This window comes from Corvus hawaiiensis, chromosome 7 (assembly GCF_020740725.1).
Source record: "Corvus hawaiiensis isolate bCorHaw1 chromosome 7, bCorHaw1.pri.cur, whole genome shotgun sequence".
Lineage (NCBI taxonomy): Eukaryota > Metazoa > Chordata > Aves > Passeriformes > Corvidae > Corvus > Corvus hawaiiensis.
In genome coordinates, this window is record NC_063219.1 from 40,337,957 (window position 1) to 40,364,942 (window position 26,986).

General features: G+C 42.3%; 1 protein-coding gene across 8 annotated transcripts in view; it reads left to right on the forward strand.

Moving 5' to 3' along the window:
- Window positions 1-26,986, forward strand: part of PKP4 (plakophilin 4) — a 74,284-nt gene that overhangs the window by 1,882 nt on the left and 45,416 nt on the right. For 2 of the 8 annotated variants that reach the window (XM_048308750.1, XM_048308751.1), the window contains exons 1-2: window positions 23,390-24,142; window positions 25,184-25,317. In XM_048308750.1, the coding sequence (XP_048164707.1) occupies window positions 23,908-24,142; window positions 25,184-25,317 (369 nt within the window). In that variant the 5' untranslated portion in view covers window positions 23,390-23,907. Of the gene's footprint in view, window positions 1-18,303; window positions 22,353-23,382; window positions 24,143-25,183; window positions 25,318-26,986 lie in introns of those variants that run through there. The other 6 variants (XM_048308754.1, XM_048308752.1, XM_048308753.1 and 3 more) reach the window with 6 other exon arrangements.

Genomic DNA, 26,986 nt, shown 5'->3' on the forward strand with positions numbered 1-26,986 from the left:
CTTTTTCCCTTTTATCTTGTTAGATGTTCAGCATTAATAGCAGTACTGATAATAGAAGTTCTCTTTAAAACACAGTTGGAGAAAGTTTTGTGAGAGTCATCTTCTATGAGAGGGGAGGATTTGTTTTAATTTTTCTTGAATGTCAACACGGTAACACCTTTTGGAGTTTGCTTTTTTCAATAGTAATGCAGGATCCTTTTATAATGAACAGTTGAATTCAGTCACACAATGTAAACAGGGAAAGTGATAGGATACATTACCTTTTTACGGAAGCTTCTTGTAATAGCTAAATATCATCTAGTGCATTTTTAGGTATTTTTCATAGTCAGTGATAGTATATGCTATGTACAAGTAATAGTAATCTTAATTAGTAATGTGTGTCTGGTGTTTAGTGTAGAAATCGGCACTGAATCTGAATCCCTGGAGAAAAACTGCATTTTAAATAAACAGGAAACATAAATAAGAACTTCATGTACTTTTCCTTCACCTTATGCAGATTATTTCAATACATTTAGTACAGATGAAGAGCTAAAGCAGTTCTGAAAGATAGGACTGTGTGAGTAATGTCTTAATTTTGTTATGGGGATTTTTTTTTTTTTCTTAATTGTGATGCTGAAAATAATCAAGTCCTGCAACATTTGGTTATTTGTTTGGTCCAGGAAAGTAGTGACTAGTTCAGGGAGTTCAGTGAGCTTAACAAAATTTTTGTGAGTGTAATTAAGAGTAGTTTGCTTTAGTACCAGGACATAGTGTAATATGGTACAGAAAAGATCCCTAAAAAGGCAAGCAGAACTCGTGATACTTGTCTGGAAAAGCATAGCTATGAGCCTGTTGTTGGCCATAGTCTGTATTGCTCTCAGTTACTTTTCTGTCATTTTCAGTCAAATCAGTGAGTCTGGATAGGTTACATGGAATTGCTCTGGATGAGCAGCTGTGCTCTTTTTCAGAGGTAGTTGAGCAGAGCAGTCCCCCGGAGCAGAGAGCTTTTCTGAGCTCCTAGGGGCAGCCCGCCAGTGCCTCCTGCTCCGGAGCGCTCAGCCTGGAGCTGCGGGTGTGCAGGAGGTGGCTGGGAGGCTGCCCCGCTTGGGAACAGCAACTCCATGTGCCAGGATTGCGTGGGACACCACTGGCAAGAGTTGCTACAGGAAGAACGTGTTTTGCTACCTTGTACAACAAGCGTGTGGACATCTCCCAAGGAACCTGTGTTGGTGTGGGTCAGAATTCTGGAATTTTCAGCATTTTTGCTTAGGTTTGGTGGGGTTTTTTTTTCTCAAGCGAAAATAAGATGGCAAATCCTTATGAATATGGCATGTACTGTCAGTCCAAAATAAAACCAGTTCCAACTTTAGTAATTAGGTGGGAAAAAGAGAAAGGCCTGGTATAGCTTTATGTGCGAGTGACCGGAAAGCCAGATGTGAAATTGGGCTGTTGGGAATGGCCAGTAGCTATCACTTGCTACTGCCTCCGCCTTGATTGCAATGTTGCTGACAAGAAGGCAGTTCAAATGCTAGTGAAGATGGAGAGTAAACACATAACCGCAGCCAAGCCCAGAACCAGGGCCTGTGGAAATGGCCCTTCCCGAGGAGCAGGCTGTGCTGGCTCTGGCAGCAGAACTTGGGAGTGGAGCTGGAGGGGCTGATGGCACCAGGCGGTCTCTGGGCATGCTTGGGAGCTTTGCTGATTCTCAGCTGCTTTCCCTAAGGCCTGCGAGATGTCCTAGTTCATTGGACAACTTCTCATGTTCTTTTACCCGAACAGAATACTCATTTTTTCTGCTTGGGGGAGGTTTGCAGAGGGAGGGGAGGAGGTGGATAAAGACAGACAAAAACTGCCTCTGGTGGCCTTCCCAAAGCTTTTTCTTGCACGGAAGAAGATCCCAATGTCTGGTCAGTTAAATCTCTGCAGCTGGCAGCAGTGTTCAGACCTTTGCTCCTCTCCCCCTTGCTGCCCTTAGTACCTCGCTCCTTTATTTCAAGGCAGACGAGAGAGGCCTGGATTTCAGGGGTAAGAAAGGAGTCCATCACTTTCACAGGAGATCAATGTTTTTCTTTTCTGATAGTGGGATCCCCGAGTCTGTCGTTAGAAGGGGAGGCTGGAGGAGAAGGGTCTGTGGGTGGTGTCTCTCAGCGGCTCGGCTGGGCCGTGGGAGGCCGGAGGACTCCGCCGTGGAGCCGCCGTGCGCTCCAGGGTCAGGGAGGTGACTCCGGCACAGGCTTGTCCTCCTTTCAGGATCGGCTGCGTGAGTCAGCGCTCGCTTCCTGAAGAGCGAGAGGTGTCTGGCTGCGAGGGCAGCACGCGGGAACCAGCCCGGCCAGTTCGCTGCTGCCTCTCCTTGCCTTTCCTCCCCGCGAAGACAAAGGCAGAGCCTTTGGCTGACGGGATCCGTGGAGAATGTCTGGGGCTGGCTTCAACTTTCTGGTCCTCTTCGTTGCATCCCACTCTTACAGGCAGACAAAGCTTCGGAAAGTTGGGGAAAATGTGTGCTTTGTGTATGGTATCTTTAAACAAGGCACCATTTTAACAGAATTTTTTTTAAAGGCATACTTTAGTGATACATGTGTTTTCCTACTGTTATTGCAATTTTAAGATATTAAGAAAAAGAAATTGATATTTTTCTCCAAAATGTCTCCATGACCATCTCTTAAAGATCTTCCCCCCCCTTTTTTTTTTACTTTGCAAAGCATTTTAGAGATTTCTTACCTAGCACTAGGAATTGAAGACCAGTCAACTTCCTGTTTAATTGCTTTTAAAAAGAATTTTAAATATGTCTTTATTTTAGTGGAGAAAATTAAACTGGGAGTTGTTACTTTATTTGAGAGTCATTAAACCATTATTCAAGAAATAAGTAAAATTACCCCCCCCCCCCATGTAGTGTTCTAACTACAATGAAATGTAGTGTGTTTTTGTGAACCTTAAATTGACATTATAGCTGATCTAATGTTTTGATTGGTATTGTGGTGAATTCATTATTAAAGAGGAGAAAGGAATCTATTGTAAATTCTTTGAAGGTGTACAAGTTGAAACTTGCTTTCTGCATCACAGCTCAGTGGGGGGATTTTTAATGTATTTACTGTTTGTGCCATGGGTTGATGGTTGTGGGCAGTGAATGAAATTCCCCTGTGGCTGTGGGATCTATGCGACGTGTGAGGCAGGTGGTTCACAGCCTCTGTGCAGGCTGTGGGATGAACTGCCCTTCAGGGTTTGCTGAGTTTGTGCAGAGGAGTTTAGGGCACCAGGTTGCCATTCCCTGATGAGTGAGGTACATCTTGGAGCATTGCATGGGGAAGCTCTGTTGGGATTTGCTTGTCTTGGGGTACCTTTGCTGGCTGGCAGTAGGGTAGCTCTGGATCGGGTTGGTCCAAGAGATGCCCTTAGACTGACTGGGGCCACCTCCAGAGGCAGCAGCAGCAAGAGGGAGAATGTCCTGGGAGTAGGTGGAGGGACTGAAGGCAGGAAGGTAGGGGCAGTTTTTCTAGTGTCAGGTAGGGCAAGGGAGTAGCAGAGATCTGTGAGCAAGTGAGGAAAAGAAGGAGCTGTGGTGTGATGCCAAATATTGCCTTTTGTCCCATGAGGTCCAGCTCTAAGGAGCAAAGAAGAAGCATTTAAAAAATTCAGGATTTCTGTTTGTCTGGGTGCCAAAAACTTTTCCTGTCTTTATCTTCTTATCAAAAGCTCCTCATGTTCTGTACGTGGTATGGCAAGCCAAAGGCTATCATCTGGGCTATGCTTTTAACCTGTTTTTATAAGTGTACTCAAAAGCATTTGCATTACACATGTCCAAATAGGAAGCACCTAATCTATCCCTTAGTTTGCTTTATATGATCTTACTTAATGCCATCTGTGCTAGAAATCTGATGTGAACAGGAGATTACCAGTTTGTGGTGGATTTCTGTCCTCTTCCCCAGGAAGGCAGCAACAGGTAATGCATCCTAGGTGCTCTGAAAAGAAACCTTTTCAATTCCAAACCCATGTTCTTCACTGTCTTGCCTTGGCAGAACTTCCTGTTATGTAGCCTGGGAATTAACTATTGGCACGTTTGTTATCATAGAGGTAAATTTGATTGGTGAAAACTAAAACCAAAGAAATTCACCTATCTCTGAAATTATTTCAGACAAATGATAAGTCCTTAACTTCCACGTCAATGTGACAGGCTTAAAGCTGAAGCATTTCTTTTGCAAAATAAGCCCCAGGTGGTGTGTGTAATGTAACTAATTTCAGGGGTGCCTGGACAGGTGGAGCACTGACTGTTAATTGGAGACATTCTGTGTACAGGTGTTTTTGTGTCATAGTGTTCAACAGTTGTCTTCTGCTAATTCATGCTGAAGTCTTGTGTGGTATCTAAAGATACATTGGGAGACAGATCTCAGAAAGAGTTAGTATTTTCATCATGTTTTTATTTAAAAACAAAATTACCATATATTCTTATTGAGAAATAATGCAGCAGTATTATAGCATATTGTGAAAGGAGATTTAATTTGTATCATACCTGTGTCTAAACTCCAAATTGACGTGGCCCTCTATGAAGTAGAGGGAAGTCCATGCTCCACAGAGCTTACAGACAGAAAGACAAAACTTAAACTGATGAAACAATTGGAGAAGATACCAAGAGCATGTTTTTATAACACATGCCTTATCCAGGGTTCTTGTCATCCGGTACTACACCTGGGCTGGGGGGCTGTGTAATTTGATTCAGCCTTAATCAAAGATACACTGACAGAACTTGCCACTTGTTGCTGCTCCATAGCCTTCATATGCAGCTTTGTCCTCATAACTAATGTGATGAAAATACCCAGTTCCATATTTCAGCTGAAACTGAAAATATTGGCAGTGAGATGACTGATACAATGCATCACTTGTTCCTGGGAGCGTGTTTGTATTTCGGATGGGAGATTAAAAGGCATTGAACCCAGAAATCTCAGATTGGCTTGTAGACTTGTGAGATGTGCCTGTTTGCTCTGTGTTATTTGGATTATCACATAAAGAAAGAAAATTGTGAGTTGCTATTGTTTCTTAATGTAATATGTAGCAACAGGATACACTGAGATTTAGGAAATTTCATTGTCATTAAATACATTCTTTTCCAGAAGATACTTTAAAAAAAATCGTAGTTTAGAGTTCTTTAGAGAATAGATGGGCAGAAAAACTTCTGTGGTTCAAGAACTTGACACTTCTTAAGGAAGTTCTGAAGTTCTGGTAGAGAGCACTGCCTGTTTTGGGATGCTTTTTGTTCAGGCTGATGTAGTCAGTCGTTCAACACTCAGAGTTTTTTAATTTAGTTGTGGAACACAGGTTATTTTTAAGCAGCAAAAAAATTCACCAAGTCACGTACTGACACTGAGATAAAATCAAAAAACTACAACGACAAAGGACCCAAATCCCAAAACAAAAACAACCACCCTGAAAATATGCAGTAATTAAAAAAGTGATGAGTTAGCAAGGAACACTGAATCCAGGAATTGGATTTGTCTGATGAGCTACTGAGTTTTATTTTGGCCGACTTGAGTGCTCTGAAAGGAACCACCCACTGTCCATGGGGAGCTGCTGCTGCATTGATCTAGTCTGGAAATGTATTCACACAGTGGAGGAGGATAACAGTTTTTATTAAACTTAATGCATTTATTGCTGTTCATAGTGAGTAGATTTTAAGTATCTTTTTTAGTGTAGTAGATATGAAAGAATATATCCTGAATCACAACTTCCTGCTTTTAGGAAGTGTGGAGTGCATTAGATGTAGGACATTTTGCCTTGTTACAATTCCAGCAAACGCTGTTTTAGTGATACAGTTCATTGTATTAGTTAATATTGTATTATTGAATTGTTTTGCATTACTAGTATATTGATTTAATCTATAATATAAATATTAATATATTTCAGACAAATTTGAAATGCTAAAGGAAAATACTTTGTTTTAGATAGCAAAGATAATTCAAGTTAATGCAACTTTTCCAGTATTTTCCTTTGTTTTCTCTGCATCTCAATGCATCACAGGTGTCGTATTGCAACAGAACAAAAATGTTTTACTATGGCAATATTCCAGATTTTTTTTTAAAAAAGTTGAAAAAATATGCTTTATGTGCAGGAGTGCAAGCTATGGGATGATATTTTCACTTGGTCAAGTGTTACCAGTTCAAATGTGACCGTGTGCAGAGCAGTGCGTTGATTAGTCAGGCTGTGTGCACATCTCACCGGTAGAGCAGCTGTGGAACTTCCAGCTCGGCACGCCAGTGACCGTGCATGAAAGCCCAAGTCAGTCTGCACCAACCCAAATAATAAACCTGGGCTCTGCAGCACCCTGTTGGGGTTGCTGTAGGAACACCTGGAATCCTCAGCTTTCCATTGAGCATTGGGGCTGTTTTCCCAGAGTTTACTGAATCCTGTCACTCTAAACTGATTGTTCTCCAACTTGGTGTTGTGATTGAGCATTGTGAAAACAAAGGATTCTGCTGTGCAGACACTTTCTGTGTTTTGAAATATAAACATGACCTTTTTCCTTGTGCATGGAAGCTGATTTATCACGCTTTAGAGCAATGTCCTGGTGTGAAAAGTTCAGACAGCCCTTCCTTCAGCTGTGCAACACTCAGGAAGGCCTCATTCCACAGGCCAGCAGCTGCCTTCTACTTGTATGGAATATCCTTACAAAATGAAGGACTGCTAACTCTGAGCAGGTCACTTCAAGAGTAGCTCATGCTTCTCTTGGAGCTGATAATTGGTTCATCCTTCCCCCAGGTTCCCTGACACAAGCAGGCCTTTGGAGGAACTTATTACTGTTGTCTGTGCAGCAAACAGCCACCTGCCTGTGAGGGTTTTCTTTCCAAATATTTGATGTGTCTGTCTCGCTTCCAAGTCTTTAGTGGGCAAACTTAAACATGTTGGAGGAAGGGGAGACAGGATGTGCTGCTGCATGGATTGCATTCGGCTGTTTCCCTCCTTGCACAGGATCTTGTGGAGGCTGCCTTAGCTTTGATCTCCGAACTTAAAACTATCCTCTAGCTGACTGAAATGGTTTGCATCTTGCACAGAATTATAGCCAGAATAGAGATTTTTATCTTAGAAGCAAAAATACCTTGTAAGTCCAGAAATTCAAGGGTGGTGTGTTCTTTTCCCCAGTACAAACATAAATACTACATGTGAAAGCTCTGCTATGCCATGCTGCTGATGCCCAGGAACTCACAACCAGCCACGGAGCCTCTGCTCTGGCAACTTATAACAGCCTGAAGCAGGAGGAGAGCAGGGATGTACTTGTGATGTCTAAACAGGCTTCTTAACTTTCTTAATTTTTACAACATTTATTTTATCAACCCTCCCATTGTACTGCTGTCTTTTGGATTTATGCTTGATCAATGGATTTTATTCTTTCTTACACTACGGTATGAGGTGAAAATCGTTATAGAAGAGTTTAGTTTGTTGAAATTCAAAACTGTTAAGCTTGCTTGACCTGTATTTCAGAACCAAGTTTTGGTTCTAGACAACAGATGAATAACCACTGTTCTGCAATGTCTCTTGTTGCAAGAATCACTTGTACTTAGAGCTTTTAAAAGGAGATTCCTTACAGAATACGGGGAAAAAACTTCCGGGAAACAGCTAATATTTGGTGTTTCTTCAAAGTATTTATCCATTTTACAGAACTTGTAAAAAGATACGGTAAGTTGGGATTTATCTCCTTTACAATTACATCCCCATAATTTAGCTGAATCTAGTAATTCCAGACTGGAGGATGCTGTGTTTGTGCAGCCAACTCATTTCCTTGTGGAGGCTGGGAGAGAGCCCTGGGGTACAGAACACCCACTGCTCAGGACCCCGTCAGTCGGGATTAGCCGGAGGGATCTCTGCTCTGCTGCACTGGAGCTGTTCCGAAGGGTTTGTGGATGGCTGGGTTTACCATGTGCTTGTGATATTTGGACCTTTTCAGTCTCTAAAATGGCACAGTTCAATGGGAAGACAATGCTTGTCACTGAGGATATGCTATTTTTTGAAACACAGTGCTTGTTAATGCATTCGCTCATCTCTCACAGTGCATGGAGTGAGCAGCTCTCTGTTCAGTAGTGTCAGGGGCTTAGTTTGCCTTTCAAAGGCCCTTACTGATGGACAGCCTTGTATGCTCTGAAGTTTAGACTTCTTGCCAGTGTACTTTTTCAATATGAATGTGAAGCAGTTTGTGTGTGACGTGTTAAATTTGTGAGACTTGCGACTCCATTATGAGCACTAATGGCACCCTTTCAGTTTTAGGTGTGCGTTAGTTTTTTACCCCGTTTTCCTTGAAACAAAAGTTGGTGTTTGATATGAATAATCTTGCCCAGGATACTGGCAGTGGGCCTGGTGAAACTGACTGATGTGGTGCTAATCCCTGGCTTTATTTCTGTTTTGCCTTTTTTGTCTCATAAGTGTGTGTTAGGAGATGCAGTGACTGTGCCTCTCACCTGGCTAACGTTGACCATTTCTTCTTCTAGATGAAAGAACACATCTGTCAAACTTCCTGAAGTATAGGATCTGTATGGGTTTGCATGGCAGATTCAAAGAGAATGGTGACTTGTGTGTGCAGAGTGACTTGGGTAGGGGACATTCTGCATCTCCCTCAAGTTATTGTTTATCATGGCACAACTACAACTGTGATACTCGTTTGGGTGGGTTAGAGCAGCTGTGGCCTTGACTTGATCTACACTGGACAGACAGGATCAGATCCCTCTTTATCCCAAGTGAACTGAAACTAAGATGTGAAGTCTTGACACAGTACTAGAGAGGGGAGACAAAGTGGCTTGAGCTAATGGTTTTCACATGCCAACTTGTACTATAAATGAGGTGGAACCTGAATGTGTGATTTTGTGGGTATGCAGATGCACCTGGCGTTGCTGCAGTGCTGTGGGTAGGTGCTAAATGCAGTAATAGCTTTGGTTATTAGTTAGTTGAGCTACTGTATGAGGATCTAGGTGTATATTTTATTCAAGAGCCCTAACTGAAATGGCCCTACCACAGGAGGAAAGCCAGCAAATCACCTTGATTTGACCTTAACATTTTCCAGTTGCAGAGATGCCAGCAGAATGTGAATCAAAGCAGTACTGCCTGTAAACACATCCCAGAGGAGCCAGCTACTTTCTGCTGGTTTAACTCAGATTGAAGGAGTTTGACTCCCCTTAAGGTAGATATGATTTTATTTGTACAAGTAAGAAAAAATAAGTCAGAGGTACCAGTATGATAGGAATCCTCCCTATGGATCCTAACAGCGCAATTACAACAGTGGAGAAAATAGCCACCAGTAATTTTGTTCTCAGATGATATATTCACTATACCTTTCTTTGCTTTTCTGAAATGTTCAATTCACTGGGAAATTTCCTAATTTGTAGTTACCGTGATAAATTTCTTTATGGTCATTTAAGATCTGTTTGGTCTTCTCTCAAATGTTTCCTTATCCTTATTTTTATACCCAAGTATTCATAGAAAACAGTGTCTTCTCAGTTTCTGTTTCAAAAGGTTTCTGGTGATAAAAAAAGGAGGGCTTGGTTTCTTTATCATCATGACAGCCTTTGAATTCAGGCAGACCAGCAGAATCAGCTGCAAATGTGAGGAACGGGGCCTGTGCCAGGTGCTGAGTTAACTTCCATTTCATTCTAATGGGAGCAACACTTCAGATTCTCTGCTGAAGTGTGTTTTTGATGCACTCTACAACAGCATGTTCCATCACTGTGGCCATCTCACGGGAGCAGCTGTGTTATTCTCTCCAGTTACTTCTTGGTGATGACCTTGCTGTCTGTCACAGAAACTTTCTTTGGTGACTGTCTGTGACTTGGGTAAAGAGCATTGACAAGATCAATGCTCCATGCCCTTCTTGCCGACCAAACCCCCCCCAAATTTGGAAGATGTGAAGGCCAGTTGTTTTGCTGGTGTTAAATGTGATCAATCACAAAGGAATTCCTAGTGGAGAAACCTCTCTCCAGATGGAGCTTTGTGTTAATGCTACTTTTTTCTCTTCCTTCCCTTAAGCAGGCTGCATACATAATCATGGTCATTCGACAACAGACTATGTTTACCTTATTCTGACTGAGGTACCTGCTGGGGTATTACCTGGCTGTGTTTTCTCTGCAGACAGATGTTTCTGTCATTCATAGTTCCTGTGCTGCTTTAGTGAGCCCTGGTTGGCTTGCTTTTCTCTAGCATTCTCATAACTCCATTACTATTTGACTTGGAAAACAGCAGCAGACAGGTAGATTTCTCCTCTCCCCTTAGGCTAGGAAGGGAACATCAACCTTCTTTTGCATTTCTATCTCTTTTAAAAGTAGGTATGCTTCACAGATAAGGAATCCTCTATTAGCTTAGATGTACAATTGCATGCCTCCGTGTGTCATCCCTTCCACTGCTTTGGATAGATATGGATTTGTTTGGGAGCAGGAGCATCAGACAGCTCTGCTGGGCTCAGCTGGTTCACGTTACCACATTGTTTTCTATTTCGTAAGACTTGGTTCTTCTCAAATCCACCACTAAAGTTACAGTTATGCCTACTTGAATTATCTTTCCATTTAGAAAATTTTATCAGTCCATAATAATGTGCTCCATGGTGATTTTGGCAACTGATTTTTTTCTGTTCTGTCTTTTAGGCTTGAATTAGTTGAGTAATCTTTTTTATTTGACTGCTTTTTTTGTCACCATATCCATTAAATGAATAGCTGTGCCCCACCACTGTGCTGATTATTCATGCCTCCATTGATGTCTAGAGCAGCTGGGTCTTACAGGACCAAGATTCCAGTGGTATCTGTTTCTAATAGAGCTTCTACCCCAAAGTGTGAGTGGCCACTGCTAGCAGCTCTCTCTTCTCTGCTGTTGGAGATTGACTGAACAGCATTAATGGTTATGCTGTAACTTCTATCCTTTGTCATGTGAAGGAACTCCAGTTACAAAACTGAATAGCCTCCAGAGAGATAACTTCTTTGACTTCTTTTGGTGACATGACTGTTCCTACCCTTTGATTTTGCTTTGGTCAGTGGGTCGTACAATTCACCTATGGATTAAGATTGTAAGTAATAAATTGCGAATATGACAGAAGTCTGTTGTGAAGACAGTGAATTGATAGTTTATTAAGAAAGCCTTTTTTTTTCTGTTGAAAGTTGGTCGCTCTGAGCATGCTGTACTTTGCACCAGTGCAAGTTTTTCCATCTTTTGCTAAGAGGTTGTCGGTGAGGTTGGGTCATCAGTTCTTCAGAATTCAATGTGAAACCTGCAGTTCATATTGCCATTCCAGTAAATAGTTTCACTCTCATGAAGACTGACTTGAGGATAATGGAGTCTGAAGACTTGTCCCACCCCTGCATGGTGTTTGTTGGTGACAGGTATGGAACAAGTAACCAGCCTTGTGTCAGAGCTTTGTCCTGTGCCAGCTCTACCACCTTTTCCTTTCTTTAAATGCTTTAATTTCTTGTTCCTATGGAGGACAGGGGTAGTGATGGTAGTGATGTTGGTTTTGAAAGGATATCAGACTGGCTTCACCAAGATGAGGGCTGGCTCCCTGGCACTGCTTCTGGCCTTGGAGACAGGCCTGACCCCAGAGGCCCAGGCGTGCCATGCAGTGCCACGGTCCTCGCACCATCCCTGGTGCTGGGACCACAACAGCAGTGTGTGGGCAGGACAGTACTCCCAGCAGGAAGCCTGAGTTGGTCTGTGCTGGTTTATCAACCTGGCATGGTTCTGCTCAGCCCTCGTGCTGTGTTTGGGTAGTGGCTGCCCTGCCTCGAGTGAGCTGTGCTGGGGTCCCCAAGTGCCCAAGGACAGCAGCTCTCCAGGATGGCATGAGCAGCGTACTCTGTCAGTTCAGTTTAAGTAAATGCTGTCTTTGAAGGTGACCATAAATGACAAGGGATTTCTTGCTTGTTCCTGGGCATATCCTTCCTGTGGTTCACCAAGAGGATATTGACAGGCAGCAGCAGCATGAGTATTAAAAACAGATAAAAATGGGACAAGGTAGTGTGTGTGCATGTTTACCCTGCTCTAGGTGAATGTGTTGATCTGAAGTCTGCATTAATAACCTTGCTGAGGGCTACTTTTAAAACATAAAAAAAAAGATTTTGACAGTATTCATCAGAAGATGTGCTGAGTGTTATTTGGAATTAACCGGCAGCATTACTGTAGAGAAACAACTTACGAAATGTATTTGCCATTTTAAAGAAGCAACTTCTTTAAAAATCTTATTTGAAGAAATAATTATGTGCATACTATATATATACATATATATATGTATGACATTTTTCCTTAAATTTTTATTGTGCTTTAGTTTGACAAAAGAAGTGAGGTGTTACACACTTCTTTTAAACACAGTACATGTAAGGTAGATCTTTGAGCCTACTTTTGCCCCTCCTTGCTGGGCATGTTCACAATTGCTCTGGTATTTGCAGCTTTACCTCTCGGGTCATATGGGAACTGAAGTAACAGAGAATGTCCTATATTGAGTTAAAAAGAACCTAACAGTTTGAACCCTCTATTTGTTTGTGCTATTGCTGAAAAGCTCCATTTTAAATGTTTTGTATTTGAAGTGGTCTCTCACAAATGGACAGAAAATGCAATTAGGTGGATATGCATTCTGTTACCATCTGTAATTTATCCTGCTGTGATATTGAAAAGATAACTAGCAGCTGCCTTGGAGCACCTTACTGAAATGGTTCATTTTAGGTGGCATAAATGGTTTGTGTGCCAAGTATTTTCAATTTCTGCAATACAGTAATTTGGGTGTTTGCGGATTCCTCCCTTCCCAACAGGCCTGGATTCGGGCATTGCCTGGCTTGGGGCCCGTTCCTGCCCGGTGCTCCACTGCTTCCTCTGCTGTACTTTACAGTGCTTAGAAAGTACAGTTCAATAGGAGCTATCTGAAATTGTGTATATTTTTATGAAGCTGAAGTAAGACATTCTAAAAATGGAAAGATATGCCTCTAACTACTCTAACAATTACTCCGTAAGCATTACATAAAAGAGCAATAAAGAGCAATCTCGAAAGCGGTGGAAGTGCATTCTTTTCTGCTGGTGTCATCCAGGAGTGTATTTCCTGAGTTGTTGTGTTGACTTCTCCTGGACTTGCAGAGAGCAAGCAAGAGCAGGCTTTCTCAGGTTTGAAAGTGGAAATCCCCTAAAACGCTAATTAATTGTTGTATTTTTTTAAGACTTAAAATTGTGTAATTTTCCAACTCCCTCCTTGTTACTGAGAGGCTTTGCTTTTGATTGCTGCCTTTTAAACCCTTCATCCTGAGATTTGTGTTACAGCACAGTGAAAATAGCTGGTTGAGTTTGTATCTTCACTGTTGGTAGAGTTGCTTATTTAAATATATCAGTATTAATTGTCAGGCGTATCTAAATCCTAAGAGTGAACATTTAATTTTTTCTATTATCTGTAGTTGTGAAATAATCTAAAAAATCATGTTTGAATTTGGAAGGGCAGAAGAGAACCCCAATATTCCATTTAGAGGAGACAACAACACTTAAATAAATAATGTCATTTATATTGTCTGATACTGGCAAGAAGGTAGCTGTAGCTCTTAAATATTATCCTTGATTATTGTTTTGTCTTTCCTGCAGCGACGTCAGTATTTCAGCTGTTACTGCTTTTCCCAAAAGTCTCTGCTTTATATCCAAACACAGGCAACTTCTGCATAAAATTTGCATTGCTTTGGTTGCTTTCTTCTGACTTTTCAATTGATCCAGCTTGAAGCTGGGTGCACAAAACTTCAGTGAAGTAGTCTGGGAAGATTGTGCATTTTCAATGCAGTGCAAAATGGAAAATAAGCAGGAGGGGTCAATGAGGTATCTTTTTTTTCTTTTCCCTCTCTTTTCTTTGCTGCGGGAAAGTGCTTTGATTACAGGCATCCCAGCTCTGTGTTTTCCTCAGAGCTGTTGTTTTGCTGTTTGTATCTGCTTCGATGCAGGACTTTGTTCTCTGTGTCACTTGAATCACCTGGAGTGTGGGTGAGGCAGGGTTATGTGTGGGAAGTGGTACAAAATTGGGTATCACTGGGGTCGATGAACAAACTTCAGTGTTTGGTGTGAGTTGTGATCAGCTGGTTTTGAGTTTGCTGTTTGTTTGAAGGCTGGATTCTGCTGTAGTTCCTGACCTCTGCGTGCTGGCCCACCGCTCCATGCTCTGTGTGTCCCCTGCCCCAGCCATGCACTGCGGAATGCCTGCAGGTGCCAGCTCCCGTTGCTGTCCCAGGGAGCCCAGGCAGAGCTGTGACAGAGCCCACTCCCGAGCTGCCTTTCCATGCTAGTGAACTGCTGCTTTGGTTGCAGCTTCCTGAAGAGTTACCCTGGTCACCCCTCTTTTCCCCAGTTCTTTCACCTAGGTTTGCTTGGTTGCATCTCACAAAGCCACGTGGCAGTGTCAAGACTTTACACAAAATGTGTTTCTCTAGTGCTCTTGTCATAGAACAAAATTAGGTAGATTTGATATAACAAACCCACGCTCTTTCCTAACACTTGCAGTTCTAGTGCCTGTTACTGGTTTTGGTGTACTTAATTGCCCTGCTCAGGAATTAGCATGTGACTAGAATATGGGGCAGGGAATTAAAAGGTAGAAATAAGATTCATGTTGTTGTGATGACTATTTGAGATTCCTTTGATGTTAGCTTTTAAAATATGTTTGAGTCATACTTTCAGTCTTTCGGGAACTGAGGCAGGAAAGCTATCTAAATTGCATCTCCAACTGGTAAACTTTGATGCAAAATATTGCCGTCTCATGACAAAATTACATGCCTTTACTAGATTTTACAGGAAGAAGTCTTTTTCACTGTGAGAAGAAAATCACATCTTAGGATCTTGTAGTGCTGCATAAAGATGCAGTTCTGCCACGCTGAAGAAAGCCTGTGAATGCTGTTCTTAAAGTTTCTCCTTGTTTTAACTGAGCATCAGCAAAGAACCTGAACCGTATGCCTTCATTCAGGATTTGTTTCGCTTCTTGACCATTTCCACACTCAACATGTAGTTTTTTGTCCCTCTGAATTTTTTTGCTGCTGTATGCTGGATTGCCTACATTTTGCACTGTGGATGTCTGTTCTGAAGTGTGGTTACAACTACTGACATTATTTAATGTACGAATGACCTGACTTTTTTCCCCCTCTGGCACTTCTGCAAGAGGTCTCCCTGCCTAGCCAGACACTTTAACCTGAGTCTGCCTAATTTTGTAGCTGTGTTTCTGTCACCTACCCCTGCTACGGGAAGGCATATGGGTCACTTGGATGCGAACAGTTTGTGATTTTGTGTTTAGCAGCATTGGCTCCTTCATCTATCTTTGTGGTTTTCCTCAAATTACTCAATTGTCCTTGATCTTTTCTAACTGCGATATAATTTGTAAATTTTGGTGTTCACAACTTTTCATTTCTTCATAAAATATTAGTAGAAATACTAAATTCTCTGTAGAGTTGTGTAATCCTACTACCAGTACTTTCAATTTTGAAGGGTGAACAAAATCAAATACACCTCAGAAAAATAATACCAGTCTTTGGGATATTGGAGAACTGATGGAAGCATTCATAATTGTGGCCTTAAAAGCCACATGTTTGTTGTCTAATCCTTATATTTTGCTTCTACATTCAAGGGGTTTTATTAGCTTCTAGATTGGAGAGCAGAAGAGGAGAGAGCTTCATTTGCTTACATGTAAAAGTCTGCAGGTAGAGTGTTCTTGGCAGCAAACAGAGTTTTGCTGTGCAGGTCAATGTCAGGGCAAAAGGAGGAGTAAACTGCAGTCTAGTAATTGATAAAACTTCGTTTTAATAAAACCTTTTGCTAATCCATAGCCATGTTTATTGGAGAGCAGTGGTATTCCACAATCTATTTTTATGGCATTGAAGAATGTGACATTTTTGTGGTAGTCATTTGATCAGGAACATCCACAGGTAGCACTGAAGAACTCATAAATGTATCCTGAATAGTGGTGTTTCAGCATCATCAGTTTCTCAATTTTGCAGGGGCATAGTTGGGTTGTTGTCCTTGCCACTGCTGGTTGGTTGCTTGTTCCTGAGCCACGGCTCTCCCTGCAAATGCAGAGTGTGGTGTCAGTGAACACACACAGCTGTCAAAGGGGAATCACTGCTTGCAGCTGGTTGGTTTCTAAAGGCAGGATATGACTGGGGTTGGTAGTGTCCGGCTCCAGACCATCTCAGGGATACATGTTACACCACATCACTCAAAACCTGGCATTGTCAAATCAGGGGGAGGTGTGGAAGTCTGTAACTCTCCAGCTGTCTTTTGTAGTGGGAGTTACAGCTGCTAATTTTTATCATTGAGAAAATTCTTTGTATAATAATTTTTTTCCGAATATGCTATATGACAAAATTGAGAAGCATACTTTTATAAAGGCATATAACATAGGTTTGGGTTGCTAATACTTCCAGCTGAGGAATGTCTGCCTGCAGGTAGTGAGCATTATCTCTAGCAATAACACTTCAGCAATAATTTTGCTAGGAGAAAGTACAAGTAGAAATTGAATAGCAGCTGCAGCCATTGTTGTGGTTGGTAGTGGCTATATCTGTTCTTGCAGCCATTCTCATTTAACTGCTGTTTGCTTGTTTGTAGGAGTTTTCAGGTGGGAGATGGCACAGGTATCAGTTTGGAGCTGGGGCACAGGGCAGCAGTGCTGTCAGCACAGCACACTTGTGGATGCAGGTTCTCCAGCTGTCAGTTTGCAAGTTATGTTGTTCTGTGATATTCATTCTGAAGGACTTCATACCTACATTGATTGCATCTATTCCAACACCAAACTGAGAGTTTATCCTATGCGTGGTTGACTGAATAATTGATGAATGTCCTTTTCACCTGACAGTCTGTTTGGAAAACCTAAAATCCTTCTGGGATGCTGCATGTCCCTCCTCCCCCTCAGTCTGTGATAGAAGAGAGGCTGAACTTTATCCCTTGAGATCAATCTGCTGTCTGTTTGCTAGTCTGCAGAGCTGACTTTGAGCACTGTGCTCTGATGAAGCTGTGTTCCATGGCAGTGGATTTGGATACCTCAGCAGAGCGGAGCAATACAGATGTGGAGCGGCCCAAAGGGAAGGTTCGGATTTGGAGTCCCTTGTTTCTTATAAGTCATGGAGCCTTGTTGACTTAGACTACTGAAAACTCTGTTTATTGCCATTTAGCTTCTGGTACTTCATATGCTTGCAAAGTGTAAATGCTCTCCAGACATCTGTCACATGACAAAGAGGCTTCTTTTCAGGTGAGCTACAGACAGTGCCTCAGGCCTTGAAGGACGTGGTTGTAAATATGTCTTTATTCAAAATGGTTGTCTTGCTGTACCTGTCTGATACCTTCTGGTGAATGGTTAGTTTGAAAGTTATAAAAGACATTAGTCTCGTGAGCATGTTACAACTAGACATTTGTGGATGTAGAATCTTGCCTGCTCACTGGCGTGGAGTTAAAGTATGTAGCCATCAGCCAAAAAAAAAAAAGAGACTGTCTTTTCCTAGAGACAAAAATATGTTTATCGAAAAGCTGGGGTAATGCATATTTTAGGATTTTAAAAGGCCATAGTACCAAATGGTTTTTGAACCTGCATGTATTTAAGTGAAAAACAAAAAAAGTGGGAAAAATATATCTTTTAAAGAAAAAGGGATTAGGAAGAGGCTACATTTAGTGGTAAGTCAGTTAAACACATCTCCCACATTTCTCAGGCAGCAGGTCAGGTGTGTATAGGTTTCCTTTTCAACTAGTCAAAAGGGACTCAGTCTGCACAATTGTGCAGGTGGTTTTTATCCTGACATTACTGAAGTCAGTTTCTTCCATGTTTTCATGGAAGATAACGTATTTATTTTCCTGGTTTCATCCTTAGGTCTTCATGAACTTGTGCACTACTAATGTCCATAAAGAAAATATATCTCTGAACACAGTGGTTAGCCTGTAGTGGGATGTTTGGAGTATCTTCACTTACTGCATCTGGAAATTTCAAACCCTGCTTTTTATGTAAATGTTGGAGCCATCTTTCACAGAATTCATTTTTAGTTGCTTGCATCATCTTTGCAAGTGGGTAAGTTGTCATCTGCTGCCTCTCCATCCAAACACATTCCGCAGGCTGGCAGACAGAACGCAGAGTGTGGTTCAGTCATTTGGCTGCAAGAACCTTGAGCATGTAAATCCCAGCCTGGTTCTTAGGTGAGCAGCACTCTGGCCTTGCAGCAGGATGAAACCAAAGGGAGCTATTCCTACGTGGAAGTGTACTGACAGCTCTGTGAAGGAACTTGAAAACAGATAAATTTTAATCAAATCTTCCTGTAAAAACTAGAAATGTAGTACATCTTGCTTGGGTTTTGACTTTTCATGCACACTGTAAAGGATGAGAAGAGCAGAGTCTTTGACCAAGAGCTGAGATGTGCCTTGTTGCTCTAAGTGTAGATATACAAGAATAACTTCGTCATGTAGTAAAATAACATTAGTGTCCCAGCAAGTTGATTTTAGCTTATAGGAGCTTTCCCCCTCTGTACTAATGAGTGATTTACTCTTGTTGCTTGAGTTACCCTTGTGGCTAGATAAATATGAGGATTTTCAGTGACGAGATGTTGCCTATTGTTTTTCTTATGTTGCCCTCCTGAAACAAATCCAGCCCATCCTATCCTAGCTGACAGAGTTGGTAAGAATTGTATTCCCTCTTCAGCGTGGATTGCGCTGGTGGCTCTTCTTACTGGCTGCAGTGGGAGGCTCGGAAACAGGGAACATAGGTAAAGAACAAATTTGGAGGAATAACCAATGTAAGGAAGGCAGGAGGAATACACAGGGAAGGGATGAGGAAGTTGTGAAAAAGAACCACTTCTGTGTGGCATCAATCCTCAAAAGGTCTGGCTTTTTCTTGGGCCTGCACTAAAAGAAGTGTGATTATTCAGTACTGACAAAGCTGTCTGGATATGTCTAAGAAAACAACAAGAGGAGCACAGGGAATAGAGACTAATGAGAATGAAAACTTAAAGCATGGTTTACTACACTTGGCTTAGTGATTTCTCATATTTCTTCTCTTCTTCTCAGTTGTATATTCTTCCTTGTGTCAGTGATTACTTGGCTGCAAGATTGGCTGGCTCAGGAAAATACACCCCCATCTCGTCCCCAAAAGCATGGCTGTGTCAGATGAACTCACTGAACATGCTGGCTTTGCAGCTGTTTGACCAGTCATTCAGACACAAAAGAAAGTATTTCCCACGTTCCTTCCCTGTATGCTGAGAGCAGTGTGAGGGCCCAGAGTGGCCTGCTGCTGAAGCCAGCTGGTGACTCTGCCCAGCGCAGTGCTGGGGTGCTGGGGCTCTGCAGAAGGAGAAGGGCTGGGAGGCTTCAGGAGTTGGTGTGAGCCACATGAGCAGAACAGGGTGTGCACGGTGGAGGCAGCACTATCCTCTGAAGGGGCAGTTTTGGGGCTGTTTAGGGGGTGTTTGCTTAAGCAAATCCCACAATTGCCCAAGGTGATGGTCCCTGCCAAACCCTCACTGGATGTAAAGCTGAGTCTTTATGGTGGCTTGGTTTGCTCTGCTGTGATTTACTGTGTGGTTTCATAAAGCCACGTGAGTGAGCCTCTACAGCAGAGGCTGAGAAAGCCACTGTTCTCAAAATTGTTTTAGGGAATTTCAAACTGGAGGCTTCAAATAGAACAGCTTTGTCTTCCTTGCACACTTGATCTGGACTTGCCAGCCTGGAGATAGGTTGGCACTGCTTTTGGCCTTTACTTCTAAATAGAGAATTTCAAAATTCAGAATAGGTGTTAAGGATTTTCTTGGACTTATGCTACAAGATGAACTATTTAAGTATTTTCCTGAAAAATTATCCAAGTGATTGAAAGACATTATTTTTATCACAGACTGAAACGCACAGCAAATTCTCACTGTCCTCCATGTTTCCAAGCTTCTCACATTGTGCTCTTGAGCTGCATTAGAGCCATTTACACCATGCACAAATCTGTATTCTGCGACATCCACCAAAAGATCATTCCAGAACATTTAAATCTTCCAGTTCTCGTGTATTCTTTACTCTAGCAGAGAATCTAGCGCGCAAACTTTGATGTTCAGTGATTTTAAGGTGCAGTCGGTTGTGCTGAAATGCACTGGACAGAGCTATAAACAGTGAAATACATTTTCTGAGTTTTCATTGTGGCTACAGAGAACCTGGATTTTCAATGTGCAGGAGCAGTTTGAGAATTAAAAGAGCTGGAATACAGGGAAGCATTAAGGTGCATTTCTGATGGTTCCTGTGTGTACTGCCTGATCCGTTAGTGCCCAGGGCTTGCAGAGAGCAGCCCAGGGCAGGACTTAGGAAACTGCAGCATTGGGCTGTGGGGGATGAGGGTTTGGACAGCCTGGGAAAGATGTAGGAGCAGTCTCCTGTTCTGAGTGATGTCTGACTGCTCGGCCACGACACCAGATACAGGCAAAATAACTATGAATCTAATTTTTTGGGGGGGATGAAATCTGGTTGCTAGTTTTCCAATAATGAATCAGTTATCCATACCCGAATGAGTGAGTAGCACAAGTCCAAAGAGTATCTTGAGCAGATAAATCCCAGTCCTGTGAAAGGAAGAAAGAGGATTTTTTATTAACTCCTCTCAACTTCTCACTCATATCAGATTTTAAGGCTCTCACAAAACCTGCTCTTGCTATTTCCTGTTCCTGTAAGGTGAAGATGACTTGACCTTGTAAGTTCCTGTCTTTAAGCAGCATCCCTAGACAGAGCTGCGGTGGTGGGGACTGGGCCCTGGAGAGCTTCTCCCACTCCCTTACTCTCCTGTGCTGTCACCTGGGTCATGGGCCTGGCACAAGGGCGAGGTTGGATGAGCAGACTTGTTTATTAGCTCAAATGTGTACCTAAGTGTTTGTAGGATCAGAGCCAACAGTTGCTTAATGTTGAAATCAAGATTAAAAAAATCAGTAACTTTGCCAGGAAATGTGTTAATTGAAGGAACATCAGTTAAAACAACTGCCTGTGTGAAAGGGTGTAGGTCTCTGATTACATCTCTTAACATTGAGATAGATGCACATTTAACACTGACACCTTCACTAATAATTAATTTGATTGGTTTTTATCTGGATGTTTTTATTAGATACTCAATACTGGGTATATTTTCTGTTCCAATGAATTAGCACACCTTCCAGCCAGCTCAGAGGGATGTTTTCTGGACTGGTTTGTTTCAGAAATCTGCTACAGGTAGGTTGAGAAGTTATTCATGGTGTTGGAGTGAGAAGAGAGAAAACTATGGAAAAGACAAATCGAGATTGAGCACAGCAGTAAAACATTATGGTTTTGTAGTTTTTAGTTGGTCCAGTTAACCATTCATTTAGGCAACATACTTTCAAAGTGATCACTTATGCGGAATCAGCACTGCATTTTTGTGGAATATAGTATATTTTTGGCTTTGTGGCACATTATGGAAGCTTGAAAAAATCAAGTGCTTTTTTTAAAGTAAGTAGCAAAATAAAGGTGCTTTGCTTTCTCTTAAGTCTTAAAGAAAACTGAAAACTCTCTTACGTTTAATGGAATAAATACTGCAGTGATTTCAGTGTTTTAAGACATAACTTATCTATTGTAAACTGTAGTTGGAGCTTTGGGAAGAGAAGTATGACCATAATGGCACATGGTACTGGCTTTGGCTGGGGTGGAGTTTATTTTTTTCACAGTAGCTGGTAAGGGGCTGTGTCTGGGCCTTGTGCCCAAGGCAGAGCTGGTAGTGCAGGGCTGTGTCAGTCCCTGCTGAGCAGCACCTGCCCAGCACTAGGACTGTGCTGCCCCTCGCCTGCCCTTCAGCCGGCAAGGGAGGAGGCACAGCTGGACAGCTGACCTCACTGACCGGAAGGGCCATCCCAGCCCAGAGGGCATTGTGTCCAGCAGTAGCAGCTGGTGGAAGGAGGAGGAAGGTGGACCTTTGGAATGATGGCATTTGCCTTTCCCAGCCACGCATGCTGGAGTCCTGCTCCAGGATGGCTGGGCACCTCCCTGCCCATGGGAAGCGGGGAATGAATTTCTTGCTTTGCCTTACTTGCCCATGGAGCTTTCCCTTTTTCTATTACACTGCTTTTATCTCAACTCAGGAGTTTTTGCACTTTCACCCTTCTATTCTCTCCCTATCCCGTGGGAAGAGGGGTGTGAGCGAGAGGCCCTGTGGGACTGAACTGCCCACTGGGTTTAAACCACAACACCTCTAAGTAGTTAATTGATTTAAAGCTGCAAACATGCATAACTGCATAATTGAGAATTCTATACTACTTTCTCTGTTACTTAAAAGCTTGTCTTTATTATTGTCCTGTATTTTGTACTTCTCTCCTGGAAATCCCAAACCATGGCAGGCATTGCCCTGTTACGTACAGGTGGAGACACAGTGGGATACATGGACCAACAAGCAGCCCCTTCTGGGAGAAGCGCATTTGTAACTTGTGAGTTTTTGAGACTTGTCCTTTTGATTGCTTAGCAGATGTTTCTAAATGAAGGAAAGGCTTGATTGGGTAGTTTTGTTACTTGATATGCTTGCAAATTTATCAGGTCTTTTAGAAACCTGAAACACTGAGTTATAGTCATAAAAGAACTATGGAAAGTGATATAAAAAATCAGATATGACACATGGAATTGTGACGTATTCTGTGCCTTGGGTTCTTACTGCTTGATTAAAGAGTTGGCTTGTAGACATAAAACTTTGAAGAAACCATTTTTATTTTCTAAAACCATAAAGTTGCACATTTGACTTTTCAAAATCCTATTATACAACTATTAGAGGTCATTTTTTATTCTGCTTGCTTAATTGCTGTTTAATGGGTTCTGTAGAAATGGTCCTTGAAGCTTTAGGTACAGCTTGTTACAGTCTCACACAGCAGGTGTGGCAGCCTTTGTATCTGCTAGCTGAAACCAGTAAAAATAGCGTTTCAAAAATATCCAGATATGTCTGGTTACTCATTTGTGGCACCTTGGAAATCAAGTAGCATTTAATGCCACTTTATTTGTTGAGAGTAAGTTCCATTCCAGTCGCAGAGTTCACTGTGGTCTTGCAGTCATGCACACCCACAGGCCTGGAGCTTGCATGAGGAACACCTGTGGGAGCCGCCTTGGGTGAGTAGGGAGGGCTTTGCCCTGCCCTGGGGTGCCCTGACTGTGCTGGGAGAGGAAGGGATGCTCACCATGGGCCGCAGGACTTGGAGATGAGGAGGACATTGTGGTGTGGTCCTTACCTTATGTGCCATATCTGTGGTGAGGGGAGATCTGTGTCTGTGGTGAGGGGAGGTGAGGGGAGGTGAGGGGAGATCTGTGTCTGTGGTGAGGGAAGGTGAGAGGAGACCCGCATCTGTGGTGAGGGAAGGTGAGGGGAGATCTGTGTCTGTGGTGAGGGGAGGTGAGGGGAGATCTGTGTCTGTGGTGAGGGGAGGTGAGGGGAGATCTGTGTCTGTGGGAAGGGCAGAAGGCAGTGGAGTGGCTCCTGGTGTGGCTGGGCTAGCATGCTCAGGTGTCCTTGCACAGTCCTGACACCAGAAACCTGGCAGGGTTGGGTTTGCGCAGTTTCTTTTTCCATGTTCCAGAAGATAAATGTGTGGATGTATGGTAAGAGCATGCAGGTTCATTTCAGGGTATGGGGCAGCTTCCCTATGCTTCACCTGCAAGGTGCTGAGGGGAAAAGTCCTGCCCGGCTGAGTCTGAGTTGGGCTCCTTCTCTGATGTGTTTGGGAAACAGCTTTTCTTTCTCAGTTTGCCACGGTAGAAGCTGGTGGGTGACCAGGGTTCTGCACCACAGGTTGCCCCCATGACTGCTCCACTGCCTCTCATCACTTATCTCCCTTGAGTTTCCCTGAAACTGTTTGATTCCCTTAGTGGCTGATGTGAAACTGCACGTGAACCATGTCACCAGCCCTTTTAGCAGACCAGAACACCGTGGTTAATAAAGACCCCGTGCTAGCTTTGGAGAGCTCATGGGCCTGAACGGGAGCTGTTCCTCTCACCGCCCACATGCTGCTGTACACAGAGCAGAACAAAAGCGCTTGTTCTTACACCATCACCTCACCTCTACCCATAGCAGCACAGTACTGCTCTGACAACACAGTGCTCTGCCTTTGCCTGGGCTCGGCGTACAAGCGCAAGGACAGAAACCTTCCAAGAGGCCAGGAATCCCAGGAGAGATCCCTCCAGGGTCGACTCAAGTCCCCCTTCAACACCATCAGAAACATGCAGCTCTGCAGCACAGGTGTGCACTGATCCTGTGGATTGCCCTGTGCTCATTCAGGTGTTCATGGCTAGTAGAACTCCAGACTGAGGGGTCTCACGGGTCTGTTCCTGGCCTTGGAGCCCCTTTGCAGCCTAAGCATCTCCTCACCCTTTGAGTAACGAACGGAACAGGGAAGGAATCTGTTCCTGTTTGTCTGCCCTAGGAATATTGAGTGAGTTTGTTCTGAAAATCTAAAATGAAATATGGGCTACTTCTAACATTAGACCTCACAAGTTTTATTTTCTGAAGGAAATTAAAGCATGGTATCTGTGTAGAAGCTTTGTGAATGCTACCTACTTGCTGTTTCAAAGCGTTAAACACACTTCATAGCTATCTCTGTAATATTAGTTAATAGTGACTTTGATAATTGAACAAATTAATTGGTTTTTTCCATGGATTGGAATTGTTAGTGTGCTGCCTCTGCAATAACACATCTTGGGATTATTGGACGCTAATCCTGTCCTTTCCACACTATCCATAGCCGAGGGCAATTGCTTTAACTTTAGCATTTTAATTTCCTCTTTTGCAAAAAGAGCATTGGAAGCATTGCTCCCATTAAGCTTTTATTACCATAATTAGTCTCTTCCATAGTTTGTTCTTGACAGCAGAGCATTCTGCTGTTATGTGTCATTCTTCTGTGCTGAAGACTGTGTGTGGTAAACTTGTACTGATCCTGGGTGTTCTTAATAGTTAACACTGGTATTTTTCATGCATCTTGAAATTTGCTGGTTTTATTAACCACCACAAAATAGTGTTTTTAAAAATAATCTTGAACCATCATGCTGCCTTCTTGCTCCTGCCTAACCCTCGAATTGTGTAGGTGATTCTGGTCTCCATTTGCAAAAGTGAAACACTGTCACACGACATAGATTGAGATGAGTAATGCAAAGTTCTCTGCTAATTTAGTTAAGTTTGGAAAGCTTATAGAAAAAAAATAAATATAAGTTATAATCCTGAAAACTTGGATTTTAAACATCACTGGCTGAAAATGTAAACTGTCTTAAAATCTTGTTATTGCAGGCAAAATGCCAGCCCCTGAGCAGACCTCAATGGTGGAGGAGGGGCTGCCACAGACAGCGCAGGAGACTTCCACGGGCCCAGGCATGGAACCAGAGACTACTGCCACAACCATTTTAGCTTCTGTAAAGGAACAGGTATCTGCCTCGTTTTCAGCAATTCATCAGTTCAGAGTGTGTGTGGAGTTAACTGCTGTCTCTTACAATGCTGGAGCAACCATTATTGTTTGTTTCTGTAGCATGTGACCCAGTGTCACTATAGTATATTTCGTGTATCAGTTTAAGAATCTAAATATAAGGGGTTCAGTTACCTGCATTAAACAGAAGCATCATTCTGGTATTCTGTATCCCTTGGAATGTCTGCACTGCTGTTGTAAGTTAGACTGGAAATGCAGGTTTAGTGTTAAGAAAGAAGAAAAGCTAGTGTAGAATTGATGCAACATTGGAATCAGTCCTTTTAAGTCCTGCAGAGCAAAGTGTTCAGTACACTGAAGTCCTGCACATACAGATTGACTATGATTAATTGTACTTTATTAAAAAATGGGCTTTAAACTCTGAGTTTGGTTTCAGTTACCAATACCAAGGTACTAATACATTTCAAATCTGCAGCACATTTATGGGTGTATATCTAAAGTGATAATTTCTATAGGAAAAATAAAATTGTGTTTGCAATCAAATTCAGCCTTAATTTGTAAAGATCATTGAAGTGGGAAAAATTGCAGTTCTACAAGGAAACACTCTAGTTAAAGTTTTTGTTCTTTTTTCTTTTTAAATTTAAAGAACACAAAGGGAGAAGGGATACTTTGGCTTTCATTGTATCATGAAATAACGATCATCTTTATTGACTTAATACACAAACCATAACATCTGAACTTCAGAATAAATCTGCTTTGCTGTCTCTGTTTTGGAACTTCCTTTAAGATGAATCAGGATTTAATTCAAGATGGTAGCCCTGAATGCAAACACTTGATATATTAGTTCTTATGTTGTCCAGTATTAGTATTTTTTTAAAAGGTGAGAATTAGGTTATATCTTCTTGAGATCAACAGTTTTCATACCCATAATACCTTTTGTTAAACAAAAATTTTCTGCAGGTTGATGAAATTTGAATCTTAATTTTCATGCCTAAATTAATAGTTTCAAAAGTAATTTAAGGTGACAATAGCAACCCTAACAATTTCTTAGTGGTGTTAAAATTAATATTCACATTTGCAGTGTGCAGGGTATCAATGCCAGAGGCTGTTGCAGTGTGAGAAGTCAGCCAGGAGTTACAGGAACCTTCAGTCCCTTCTCACCAAAGAGCAGTTTGCCTTGTGCCATCTTAACCTGTCACAAATGGCCATTGGGACTCACTTGCTTAAAGTACGTTTGTGGTGGCTTTTAGTTGGTCCATCTTATGTTGCAGTGCATAGAGAGTGTGCTCATGGTAGTGGCTGGTGAGCTGGTGAGCAGAGTGGTAGTGTCAGAGCTGGGATCTCTAGGCAGGGATCCCACTGCCCAGGAAGGCTCTGTGCTGCTGCTGCAGCCGTGGTGGATCACATTGAGCGAGTGGTTGGGGCAGCGCTCTCTGAAACAGCTTCATACACTAGTGTGCAGTACAGGCATTTGTTAGTGTTCCTTTGCCTGCCCAAGCAATGCTTTTATCTTTTTATTAGTCCTAGAGAAAAAATGATAATGGAATATTTCTTTCTTTGGAAAAGGAGGTTAAAACCTCTTTCGCTTTCCGTTTATAAAAAGACTATTAAATATGTGGGCTATTGCATAACTAAATTCTGATGAAAGCTAAAAAAATTTTATTTGTCATTAA